This window comes from Apis laboriosa, unplaced genomic scaffold, assembly GCF_014066325.1.
Source record: "Apis laboriosa isolate Shangri-la unplaced genomic scaffold, ASM1406632v1 scaffold112_cov148, whole genome shotgun sequence".
Taxonomy (NCBI): domain Eukaryota; kingdom Metazoa; phylum Arthropoda; class Insecta; order Hymenoptera; family Apidae; genus Apis; species Apis laboriosa.
The window spans coordinates 2592018-2606320 of NW_025220865.1; the positions used below are offsets into that span (position 1 = coordinate 2592018).

General features: G+C 28.4%; 1 protein-coding gene across 1 annotated transcript; it reads right to left on the reverse strand.

Annotated features, from left to right (window-relative positions):
* Window positions 1-239: 239 nt before the first annotated feature.
* On the reverse strand, window positions 240-14096 carry LOC122714280 (odorant receptor coreceptor). Its single transcript, XM_043935497.1, has 9 exons — window positions 14053-14096; window positions 10918-11052; window positions 6847-7230; window positions 6278-6532; window positions 5846-6096; window positions 865-964; window positions 639-743; window positions 366-521; window positions 240-254 (listed from the first exon to the last, which is right to left on the reverse strand). The coding sequence occupies exons 2-9, from the start codon at window positions 11050-11052 to the stop codon at window positions 240-242; spliced, it is 1401 nt and encodes a 466-aa protein (XP_043791432.1). The 5' UTR covers window positions 14053-14096.
* Between the last annotated feature and the right edge of the window lie 207 nt (window positions 14097-14303).

Here is a 14303-nt window from a genome sequence, read left to right on the forward strand (position 1 = left end):
ATCATCAAGTTTTAAATTTCTTGTTGCATATTTACAGGATTTGAAAGAATATCCAGGATTTTATATTCTAGAGATTTTCTAGGAAATTTTTACGTAATTATTACGTAATTATCAAAACGTATGAGAATCCAAGGTATCAAGAACTTGAAAATTTCTTAAAAATATCTAGGATTTTATATATTTAGGGATATTCTAGGGAATTTTAAATATATTCAGGAGTCTTGATTAATAATAAGTAATTACATTATCGTATTCTATAACGATATTTTAAATAAATACGAGTTTTATCCAAAAATTGAAATTTGTTGAATAGCATTAATTATATAATATGAATTTAATGCGTGAAAGAAAGATTTTTCGTTTACCGAAGCGAAGAGATCCAAAGATACAGTGAAGAACTTCGCCCCTGAAATCGACATCGCCTTCTGACACTGTTGACAGACAATCTGTACAAAGGTTTTGGCCTCCTCTGATCCATCATACCAGTGGCAAGAATAAGCTGCTTCCATCACTGACGAGCTCTATATATGGAATACAATTTTAAATTTTATTATAATTTTTAAACTATTAAATAATTGTTTTTCACTTGATTAAAAATTAAGAAGTAAGAATAAGTAAGAATAATCGTATATACGTACCTCTTCAATGAGACGATTTCCAAATATACAGAGCATAAATACTTGTCCTAGAGAGTACAGCAAATAACCTACTACTGATGCTGCGTACGTATCTACTGCGTGTATCTAAAAGATAAAATATTAAATTCTCTTTGTTAATATTGACACTTAGAATAATAGAATCTTTCTAATTTTGTTTTGATATATTTTACTTTGTATCTCGATACTTTATGTATATAAAAATTACCTTTGTTGCTTGGTAAGCGAGCAAAGTTAATGTAATAGTGGTAGTCAACATGTGTAGCAGCAAAGCTACACCATAGGCGTCTCCAATTGCAGTTACGAGTCTAACGAAATAAAACGTTTTAACAATCAAAGTTAATTTTTAATGTTAATATAATTTTTTTGATTATTAATATTTTTTATCTTTCAAAAACAATATTTTATTTTCACGTATATATGTTCTCTTTAGTACAATTACAGAGTAATGTAAGCGTATTATAGATAAATATTAATTTTATGGAATAATTTTCTGTATCGTTTCTAAATCAACTTAAAAATTTTGTGCTGCATTTCACTGTTTGTTTGAATATATCATAGGCTTAGAGTTCTCGTTAAAACAGGACAAATTCAATCTGTTATTAAGCTCCTGTGGCTACGATACAACAAAGTTTTAATTCGACCTAGTTCATTGGATTGCATTTAACCAGTTGATTAGAGTTCATGATTGAACAATCTCTCTCTCTCTTTTTGCCTCCTCTTTATTTCTCCTCGTGATTCTGTGCTTCCTTTTTTAACGTTTAAATAATACAATTCACAAGGGTATCGTTAAATCAAGTTGAATCGATATCTGGAAGTATCTTAAAAGGAAAAAAATTAAGGAGTGAAGTGTTATTCAATTTATTATTTTCTTCTTATATATATATTATTTCTTATCTTGATTACTTTTTATATTTATATATACATAAATTTTTATGGTATTTTGTTTGTTCCCTTTAATCAAAACTTCTTTCAAACTTTAAATTAAAATATAAAATGATTCTTACTCGTGAGAATTATCATAAATAAGCCTCTTGCAAACTTTCAAACTAGATATAAAACTAATATTTCTTATTTTCTTTCAATATAAGGATTAATCTTAAATGATATCTATCTGCAAAAAATTTTCTTTCAAATTGTATCGAAATAATAATTTATTTCTTCTTAATTCCTAATTTTATTCATTATTTATTTAACGTAGGATTAAATATTTTAGAGTTGAAAAAATTTTATTTCTAATTTCTCGTTGAGATCCTCTATTTTTTATCTTTTTTAGAACGAGAATAAAATAAAAGATAAATATTTCAATTTCTTCGTAACATTATCATCTTTCAATCGTTTTAAAATTTTAGGAATTCAAGAAGCAAATACCTTCGAATATCAATTTCCAAGAAAAAAATTCATCAGACTGATACAATACGAACACTCTCCAATTATGGAAAGCATTTATCTAAAGAAGAATGCCATTCGTGGCAAATCGAGATAAATGTTTTACAACTTCATCCATGAATTTTTAAGGAATGATACTTTATAGTTCAATTTATTGCTTTTCTTATCTCGTATTTTTACATTTTGTCTGCAGACATTAAATCTTTTATCAACCTTTTTAACAAAACGTTGTATTTACTTAAGATTCAAGCAAAATTCAAAATATTAACGTTGATAAAAAAAAACAAAAAAATTAATAAATATATTTTATATTGATAAATACATTAATAAATAATATTATTATTAATATCTATAATTTCATATTATTTTACAGGTTCTTTTTAGAGCTGAATAAAATATTATTTTAAATAATAATAAATAATCCTATTTATTTTAAAGTATATAAAGTATATAATTTTAAAAATGAAATATTTTATTTGATACAGTAAATTTTTAAAACAGTATTTCAAAGTATTTGGATTTTGTTTTATTCACTTTAATTTATTTCCATTACTTTAAATATTATTATTGAATATAATACATTCGAATTCAATATATTTATGATTAAAATACGTTATTTAGATTATTAAAACAAAATATTCTATTTTTTATTTCGTTCAAATTGTTAAAATGAAAATATTTTACTTCCCTTGTGAAATTTTACTCTTTCAAACATTATTTTATTTAAACCGAACAAAATTTAATAATAATTAAACAATATTTGAAATATTTATTATTCGACACCCGCTTCTTTCCACAAAGCGTAAGGCAACAGGTTTTCGTGTATTTTTCCTTGCCGTAAAGCGGAGCAAGGATCCGGTCGAAGGGCAAACTTCGAACATGCTCTGCATTCTGTGCATTCTGTCCAGTGACAACGATGAAAACGTGTACATACACGTGTCGGAACACGTATACCGATCGCACACGTGAACAAGTAAGTACAACCTATGAATTGTCCAATAAATTGTCCACCACGCGCTCTGCACGTCCCCAGTTGCGGTCAATATCGCGTTCTCTTAGAAATAAATACTTCACCACCGTGGGAACACACGCACTCCCCTTCTGTCTTTCCTGCGCTGTTCAACAATCTATATCGTATATTCTTTCTTCCACTTCTTTGAAAATTTACTCGCGGAAAGACTTTACGCGCGACTTTTCGTTCTACTCGACGTTTCAAATGTTCCCGCCTTTTGCGAGTAACTAGCTCGCAATACGCGAAACTTTATCGCGAATTTACGCTCTGTTGGATTTTCGGTGATTCTTTTTGACAGTTTCTCGTATTGTTTCGGGATATTTTACTTGTAGATCTGTATATTTTTATTTCTTTTTTTTTTTATGTTTAAATTAGAAATAGTGTTTGTTTGAAAGTCATGTGATTGGGAAGAAATATGAAATGAAATTTACGCGATTGTAAATTGGAGGTTATGGTAATACGATTAAGAAATAGAAGAAATAGAAGATTGTAATTGTAGAAAATATTAATTGGAAATTAGTTGTAAGAAATAAAGAATATCATTAAATTAAATATTTTATAGTAATGAATTATAATATTATAACGAAAGATATTTAATATAATATTCGAATATCTATTATATATATTACTGATTAGAATAATGTATTAAAAGCATACAAAAATACAACTCGTTTAATAAAGTAATTAATAATTTCAAGTTCATTTTTGTTTCATAAGTTATCTATTTATTAACTGTGCTTGTTAAATTATAACTATATAAAAAGCGCGATAAATTTGCGTAGAATCGCGAATCCAACTCGTCATTAAAGTTTATCGATATATGAAAAATTACCACTCGTTAATGGTAGAGATTATTCGATTGTTGAAGAGTAAATTTCTCCACGAAACAAATGACAAATATTGTGTGTATGTTCGACTAATTATAAGAGTCCAGATTAAATTGACTGAAATGAAACAGACTTGTTCAAACTCGATATCTTTCTATCGAAATTCCGTCAAAGAAATTTCGAAAAAAAATAAATTTTTTAAACAAAATTTCCATGGACGACATGTTTCGCGGATAGAACGAGCGTGTTTGTTTCCAACTAAGATTGGCTCGAGTAATAGAAAACGTGGAGTAAACAGAATATTGATTTTACATTCGCGTACATGTAACGTGGAGGAAAAAATTTCTGTCTTTTGTGAATTATTCACTGGTAGTGCAGCAGACGTGAAAATTGAGACTCGCACGTAAAATTATGCTAATCCAAAATTGGAAAAATAGATATTTATTTATTTTTTTTTCTTATATTTTTTACAATTCGTACTTTTTATTTTTAAACTTTATTGCATTTTTTTTATTACTTTTTTAAATTTTTGAATTTCGAGAATTCGTGCAGTCTTTTAAAAATGCATTATTTTTATCTCTGACATAATTTTTTATTCAATTTTACACTTCTCTGAAAAACTGTAAAATTAAAGACTATTGTTTCAACAATGGTTTCTAAATTTTATGTACTGTTACTTGTGTCTTTTAATTTTATTTCTTAAATAATAAAAAAAATATTACAATAAATATATACATATATATTTTACTTTTTTGAACAAAAATATTAGAATATCTCTGTTATACAAATAAAAATTGTTAAAGATTATTTCTATTATGAACTTTTGAACTTTAAATTGAAAATATTAATAAAAACATATTAATTTATGTACATTCATTTAATCCTTTCTCATGGTTATTTTTCTTTACTTTTCTTCTGATATTTCATAAGTAATGATAATTTATACGAAAACTTTTGATCAATTAGAATTATTCCATGCAATTCTCCTCGAATAACAAATCCAGTTCCATCAATTTATGCGAAGAGTTTTTGTTAATTTCAAATTATTTTCTTAATTAAAAAATTGTCTTTATAAAATCTAAGTAAAAATACTCGAAGAATTCTCCTCTGATTTTAAACAAACAGAATTTCAATCAGAATTTCTCAATCTCTTTTTTCGATATTAACTAAAATAAAGACTTTCTCTCAAAAATCGAAAAAGATATATATATATTTTTTTGATACTAATATATTCTTTTAATATCAATAATCTCATCCGTTGGAAACATTTTCTAAACAATTCTTTTTAATCATCATTTTCAAAGAAATAAAAAATTTCGAGTCAAAAATTTCGAACTTATTAATATTTTCGAATCGAATTAACCATTTTTTTCCCACAATGGCATCCCCTTAAAAGTGTAAGCCGCAACGAAATCGCGCGAATTTTCTCGATCGCCTATCTCTGCGATTATTATCCTAATGGAAGTCTCCCATTGTTGGAGTCACGAATGTGAAAGGTTCTCTCGTTGTCGGCGTGAATTACATTTCCGTGTGGAGAAACGAACTCGAGATGAGAATCGAAATTGGGAAACTGGGTTGCAGTCAAGACGTTGACGAACTTTGAAATTGCAATTTGATGTGTAATTTAACTTCGATATGGAAATTTTATTCTCGATCCCGTGGGAAAAAATTTAAATAGTAAAAATTATTTTTCAAGCGAGGAATATTGTTATTCCTTTTTTTCTTCCTTTAGTAGTGATATAATTTCGATTGAAGATATACGTGTTCTTTCAAAATTCAATTAAATCTATCTAATTTTAAAAAATAAAAATTTTATTTTTAATTTCAAATAATTCAATGGAATTTCTTCATTGAAAAATTTTATTCTTCAAAACTAATTACTAAATTTTTCCTTGCGTTATGAAAAGATAATTCATCGTATTGTAATAACAAATATTAGAAAAATAAAAATACGTACTCACCTAACGATATGCTTGTGCCTCTCTACCCAGTACTTGATGGCGCTTCGTACCAGCATTTCCTGTTTCTTGGTTAATCCATTTGGCCCAACACCACCGTTGAACGTCATTCCAGCAGTTGGCCTGAAGGTGGTCGTGAAGTCGGTCCTGTTGCTGTATATCCCTCGAAGATCCATGTCCAACATATTTTCACCCTGGGGTGGTGTGATTGGTGGCAATGGCTCCTGTTCCTTCGGTTGCTCTGCGCTACCAGCCTGAATAAGGAGGCAAATTTAATGATCATCCACCTCTCTTGTGTTGGTATCAAGTTTCTATTATTTTTTTTTTTTTCATTTTATAGATTTTTCTCGTTATACCAATTTATCGTTATTATTAGATTTTTTTTCTTTTTCAATTTTTCTGTAGATAGAAATATGCAGATCCCTCTAGCTTAACCTTGAACAGCTCTCCACTGTTTGGCACGACGGTGTCCAGCGTGGCGCTGAATTCCATCAGAGGTTTCATGATATTCTTCAAATGCTGAATCTGCTCGCAAGCGAACAGGAGCCACGAGCAGAACAGCACGTCCAATAGATTCGCGTCTGCCATGCAGAATATCAGCCAGTAAAATTGGAATATCAATGTTAAAATATGGGCCATCCCGTGACTGGGATCGTACGGGTACCAGGAACGAACCATCAATCTTGGTATCTGGATAAAAACACGTGCTTTCGATTAAAATTGATTCGGATATAAATTCTGACTTTGTGGAAGTTAAACAATTTTTAGATAATCTTCAATAATCATCTTTTTTTATTAATTTTTCAAATCAAACTCACGAATCCAAGAATTCAAGAAAATTAAATCGATTACAACAATTTGCTTAAAATAATCCAAGTAATTTTAATTTTAATAAATTGATACTTAATATACTTTATTATCGCGCAATTTAATGCGCAATATCCGATATTTTAATAATGAATAAATATTGTGTAAAAAAAGAGTAAGAAAAATAATCAGGTCACCTCGACGTAGGTTGTTTCGTTAGTGACAGGATCGATGACCTTTTTCACAGAGTCACCAATGAACGTGATGGTGGTCCAAGAAATGGTGGACAGCACTGTGGTCCCTATAACCGCCAGCAGGAGTATCCTCATCTTCTTAACGGCTATCTGATGGTATCGCGCGTTGCTCTCGGCGAAGAGGGGATGGCTGTTCGGATTGTTCCATATGCCAAGCGTTCTGTAGAACAATTTACTCCTGACCGCGAAATAAACGAGCTTGACCACGCTGTGCGTGAAGAAGAGCATGGTGATGGTGTTCGCGGTGAGATCGTCCACGTCGTCGCTCTCCATCATTAGATTGATACCGCAGAATCCGAACTGCATCAGTATCAGGATCAGGTGGACCTGGTTCCATTTTTTTTTTTTTTTTATTTTAAATCGTTCGATTTTGGATTGAAAATTGTTGATAGATGGAATAAGTGATACGATAAGGTGTAGTATAGAATTTAGAGATTAATTTAGAGATTGGTTGCAGAGTTTGGTAACGATGCGAATGATATTTAGAAGTTTTTTTAGGCATCGAACGAAAGATATACCGGGTGTCCTATGTAACTTTATTACGAATAAATGAAATATCTCGGTTACTTTTGAAAATATTAGAAAATGTTTGGGACAAAAGTTGAATGGTTTCGAAAGGGGTATAGCGTGATATAATTGCTTTTGTGCTTTGACGGCAAGTAGAGATCGTATGAAGATCAACTTTATTTTCTTAAATAGAATTATATATTTTTCAATGCATAAGTAAATGCAGCTTATTACACTCTATAAAAAAGTATTGAAGCATTTATTGCGAAAAGTTATTATTTTAGGAGATATTTAATTATATTTAATTATCTGGTAAACTAATAATTTTTTAATTTATATGGTCAAATATATAGTTTTTTATAGGGAATGTTGAGATACATTGATATATTAAAAAGTATGCGATTTCATTTAAGAAAATAAAATTGAGTTTCAATTTCTTCATTCTTTCTTGAGAAAAAAATTAATAGCAGGAACATAGCTCCCTTGAAACCATTCAACTTTTATTTGAAACATTTTTCAATATTATAGAAAATAAGCGAGATATTCTAAATATAAAGATATATGAAATACTCGGTATATGAATTCTTTAAAATTAAAAAAACATTGACAGATGATAGCTTTCTTTGTAAGAAGTAAGTATGCAAAAGGTAAGTATCTTTAGAATTAAGAAAACTGTTGAAAAAAAAAATAAAAAAATGATGGTGTAACAAACAGGTAAGTATTTTACAGGTAAGTATATTTAATTTCGTAAAAATTTGTTTTAACGAAATTAAACGTTATTTGTTTTTAAAAAAAAATCTCCTATCCAATTATATTCTGCTAATTCAAAGTAAAAAAATCGACCAAAAATTTTTGTTGCACAAAATTTAGACTTTGTATTAAGAGAACATAATTTGATAGGAAGTCATTCGAGAAATTTTTCCAAGAATTTTAGCAATTCTTGGAAATGACGCCAAATTCTAAGAATTTCTAAAATTCTTCGAAGTGACGTAAAATTCCTGGAATTTTCTGAATGAATGAAACGAAATAAATTTTGGCCAAAAATTTCATTTTATATTAGGAGAACATGATACGATAGGAGGTCGATCGAAAAATTTTTCCGAGAAATGACGTCAAATTCTCGGAAGCCCTGAAATTCTTGGAAATGACGTCAAATTCCTAGAATTTTAGAAATTCTCGGAACTGACGTCAAATTCTTGGAACTCTCCGACCGAACGAAACATTCGGCACAAAAATTCGACTTTGTATTAGGAGAACATAATTTAAAAGGAGTTTTTACACATTTATCATACATGTGCCGTTCCCATACTTACTTTTTTATCACTTTTCATAGTGTTGCTATTTCTCAGGGCTTTTGAATATTTTTTTTTACAATTTCACATAAATTTGAATACATATCACTTGGAAACTTGTATTCTATCATAAAAACTGCTACTTTTAGTGCGTTTTTTATCATTTTTTTAATTTTTTAAGAATTCAAAGATTTTTTTTTTTTATTCGAAATTTCTCGATTGTTTTTAACAACCGATTGCATAATATATTATACCGGGTGTCCGAATAATATTATCTGATGTATCTCGTTTGTTTTTGGAAATATTAAAAAATGTTTGAAATAAAAGCTGAAGGGTTTCAAGGAAGTAAATATTGTTTTTTTAAATGGAAGTATACACTTATTAATGCTCCAGTAGATGTATCATGATATTCTGTATAAAAAAGTGCTAAACCGTATATAATAAAAAATTTGTAGTTGGAATGATAAATAAATTTAATAAATTTAAATAATAAAATTAAATAACTTTTAAACCAATGGTTTTTTGCTATAAATGGTTCGATACGTTTTTGTAGAGAATGCCACGATACATAAATTGGCGCATTAAAAAATATATGATGCCATTTAAAAAAAATTGGTTGAGGTTGATTACTTTTTTATGAGTCCACCTACGAAAAAATTGAGGGCTCCAGAATATAGCCCTTTTGAAGCTGTTCAACTTTTATTCCAAGCATTTTTTCGTATTATGATGAATAAGCGAGATATTTAATAAAAAGGATTGAAATCGAAATTCCCCGAGCGATAGAAAAATTTTTGTCCAAAAATTCGACTTTGTATTAGGAGAACATGATACGATAGGAGGTCGATCGAAAAATTTTTCCGAGAAATGACGTCAAATTCTCGGAAGTCCTGAAATTCTTGGAAATGACGTCAAATTCGTAGAATTTTCTAAATTCTCGGAACTGACGTCAAATTCCTAGAATTTCTGAAATGCTTAGAATTACATTGAATGAAATCTTCGTCCAATTTTTCAACTTTGTATTAGGAGAATATAATTTTTGAAGAGGTTAAATTTTTTTGCAATTTAATATTCTTACCTGTTTTGTACTTGTACATACTTACCTTTTTAATTCATTTTTTGATAGTTTACTTAATTCTATGAGATTAACAAATATATAGGATATTTCACGTAATTTTATCACTTATTTTCATATTTTGCTTATTTTTTATAATATTAAAAAATGTTTCAGACAAAAGTTAAACAATTTCATAGGGACTAAATTCTGACGTTATTAATCTTTTCGTAGATAGATATGTAAAAAAGTTAAGAAAGTTAATTTCGTTTTCTTAAATAGAATCGTGTATTTTTTATGCAAACGAATCGATGTATCCTAACATTTTCTACAAAAAAAATGTTTCACCATATTTTTTATTTTAACTTTTATTCGAAACATTTTTAACACTTTTTAAAAATGAAATATTCTTTACGCGAAACACCCGTTATAATTGCTTTTTACTTTTCATACGTCTCGACCAGAGTTCACTTTGTCTACGTTTTTTCCAACCGTAAAAAAAACGCCAAACGTAAAAAAGGCTAGCAAGTGAAAGGGAAAGAACTACAACAAATTGAAAAGCTCAATAAAAGAAAAAAAGGAAGAATATCAATCAAACAATAAATGAAGCAATTAATACAAATGGAAAATTCTTTTTACTTTTATCTTTTTTTTTTTAAATTAAATTCTAATTTTTAAAATTTCTACATATTAATATATAACCAAACATTTTATAACTTTTATTATATATATTTATTTATTTGACAAATAATAAACAAAATTATTATTCATCAAATACAAGATACAATTATATCATTATTTCCAATAAATCTTTATTTTAATCAAATAAACATTGTCAAACGTATTACTATATAAAAAAATATTGTTAAAAAAAAAATAAAATTTTTATCGTTGCTTTGTATTATTATTTCAAGGATACTTGATCTCTGGATTTATGATTGTAGCTCCTCTTCCTCTCTCCCCCCTCTCCCCTCTCTCTCATCCTTTTTTCACATTCGAAAAAAATAAATTAAAAGACTCTGGTTTGCATGAAAAGTAAAAATCGATACTTACCTCTGAATGGAATAGTCAATCCTTTCTCTCCAGTAATTGATCTTTTGCAATTGTAGAATATTTATTTTATATATAAATATTTAAATAATTTTTTTTATCTGTTCTACGTACGATACAGTAGATCTTGTGTATGTGTTTCGTGGAACTGTCAGTGTAGTAATTGAACATGAAGTGGCCAGTTGCTTTCATCAAGTTTATGTTGGGCATCAAGTCGGCGATTAGCCCCTGTTGCTTGAACTTCATCATCTGAGAAAGATTGAAATTGATTCGATATATATTTTTATTTATTTATTTATTTATTTTTGGATATTTCATTATATATATTATATCTTCTTATTAGAATTAATTATTTTGAAATGAATCTGATATCTGTGCACTGTCGTGATTGACGTTATATCTAATGATCAATGTCAGTGCATGGTGCATGTACATTTTCATCCATTGTTAATCTTTACTCTTTTATTAATTAAAAAATAATTGTGAAAAAATAGCAGAAAAATATCTGAATTATTGATTATATATATATTTATATATGTTTTTCATTTATTTTTACTTTCAAATTAATTAAAGGTAGTTGTAAAAAAATTATCAGAAAAATATCTGAATTATTGATAATATTTTGTCGCATTAAAAAATTAGGCTGCCTAAGGAGGGATTGAAATAAAAGAGGAAAAAATAATAGACGAACGAGTTTATAATAATTGAACAATAAAATAAAATTGAATTTTTTTCGAAACGCGATATAAAAAGGGAATTTTTTTTTTTTTGAAAATAAATTCGACGCACAATGAGCACAATACGAGTAAAAAGAGGAAAGGATGTTTTTTTTTTTAACTTTAAACCATTATTCTCTGGTTTATGGTTATTGCATCAGAATGTAAAAGTCGTTTGTAAAGTGTATATACAAAAAAAAAAAAAAAAAAAAAGAAAAAAAATGTGTATAATCCATTCTAAAAGAAATGATTACAAAGTGTTGTAATAGATTGCACATTTGTCATTGAATGCATTAAACCAAAGCCAAAGCAGAAATACTCTAAGCCTTCCTTGCTAAGCCCATTGTCCAAAGATCATCAACAAATATATTCATTCAAATTTTCTCATATATATATACATTTCTAAATAGTTTAAAACAATTACATATACACAGAAATCAACATGTATTATTTTCTTTATCCTTAATTCTCTTAATAATAAGTGAGAAACAAAGATGGACATAAATTGCAGGGAATGAACTAATATAATCTATTTATAAGTTAAATTATAAAGAGATAAAAATTTATAATTAAATATGTATAATATCTTCTTTAATGGGACATATATAAGAAGTGTATAGTTTTATAATTGGTTGATATATCATAGCTTGTGCCCTTGAGCTATAATTAATGGGCAATGTTTAATTTCGCATCTGTTGTCGCATTATTGATGAGATTTCCAGTTTGTGAAATGCAGAATCGTAGTCTATAATCTATAACATGACAAAATTTTGCAAGTTTTGCAATTCTTCTTTGGAAATTAAAAGAATAAAGTTGGCAAACGAGTGGAGAAATGAAAATTGTTTGTTGTTGAGTTGTGGTAAGATTTTTTTTTTATTCATGAAAATTAATTTAAATGATTATTTAACTTAAATTTAACTTTGCTTTCTGACTAAACACTGTTTTTCTTTTTCTTTTATTCTTGAGAATTAAGAAGATGTGACTTGTTGCTTCCATGTACATTTGTAGATAGAAGAAATGTAATTTTATAAAATTTTGATCTACTGTGAAATAGCAGAGAATTAATTTCAAGTGAAGTACAAATGAAAAATCTTTATTTAGCATTTTGAAGAAATTTTCTTGTTGAATAAAAAATACTAAGAAACTTGGATAATTTATAATAAATTTTATAATTAAAAATAAGAAATATGAATGAAAATTATTAAAATATTTTTCTCTTTAATAACTTGATTGTGCTACCCATTTATTAACCCTTCAACAAGTTGTACAAATTTTTGCGTGACAAACGGACTAACCACAAACGACTATGTTTTGTGATTCCACTAACTTTTCTGAAAAGACCACAGATAAAAAGACCACAAATAATAGAAACCACAAATAATAGAAATTACATTTCGTGGCCATAAATGACAGCAGATTTCATTGTCTTTTGATCACTAAAAGACTGCTAGATATTTTATTATTACATGCAAATCGATCACAACTCGTTGAAATTCTATGATTTTAATAAATTTTTAATAAATTTCTCAATTTTATGAATTTTGGAAATTCTTCCAATTATTTTGCAACTCTTCAAACAACTGCACAAATATAATCTAAATTAATATTATTTCTAGTCTCAAATAGTGGAAGAGAAAAGAATATAAAAAATCTTAAAATTTCTCAATCTTAACTTTTCAGTTCTTATGCATGATTAAGTTTCTTTAAACATTCAAAAATCCCAACTTAAATCACTTTTTAATAATTAAAACACGTATCATCATCAACTCTATTGAAAATAAAATAAAACAATTTCCTTCAATTTTCAAAGTGCATAATAAATATCAAATTCCATTTCCAATCAAAAAAGAGATCAGCAAACATTCAAAAACCTCAATCAAATCAGAGCACAGACATCATCAATCCCCCTATCAAAAATATCAAAGATAAAACAATTTACTAATATACTATTATTGATAAATTTCAAATTCTCTCATTTCAGCTTCAATCAAAAACTTCAACCTGTCACTTCCTGTCATCAGTCCCCCTAACCAAAGTACCAAGAATAAATTTCAAATTCTTTCACTCCAATTCTTAAAAACTTCATAATAATAAAACCATAGGACCATTATCAATTTCCTATCAAAAATACCAGACACAAAGGAATTTCTTCATATCTACTACACTAGTATATTATCACTAATAAATTTAAAATTCTCTTATTCCATTCCCAATGAAGAAAGAAAAATCACCAAACATTCAAAAACTTCAATCATAAATCCCTCATCAAAAATACCAGAGATAAAACAATTTCTTCAAAATCTGCTCACTATAATATAATAACGACTAATAAATTTCCAAATCTCGATTCCAATTTAAAAAAAAAAGGAAAAGAGAAATTATCAAATTAATCAAAATTAACCATAGTCATCATCAATCAACCCCCTGCCAACAACAAAATCAATTCCATCGACCCTAAGACCAAAAGACGGAGAAAAAAGAATTTCGAATCCCAAGCTCGAAAACCCAACCAACCCTCGACTCTTTCTCTCACCTTGAGGCGGGTACGTGGGCCACGCGGTTCAAATCCACGGCGAACAACGCGAACTCCTCGCGGGAGGATCGAGGAAAACTAAGAAAACGAGTCGCTCCAACCCCCCACGGGGGTTCGTCTCCTCTCTTCCTTCTCCACCTTGCCTCACCTGCCACCTGTCGCCCCTGTGCGACCCCTCCAACGGTGCAGGGCACCAAACGTGGACCAATGGGCGGCCATCCCGCCCTGGGCGCAGACGTCCGCTCGCTCAC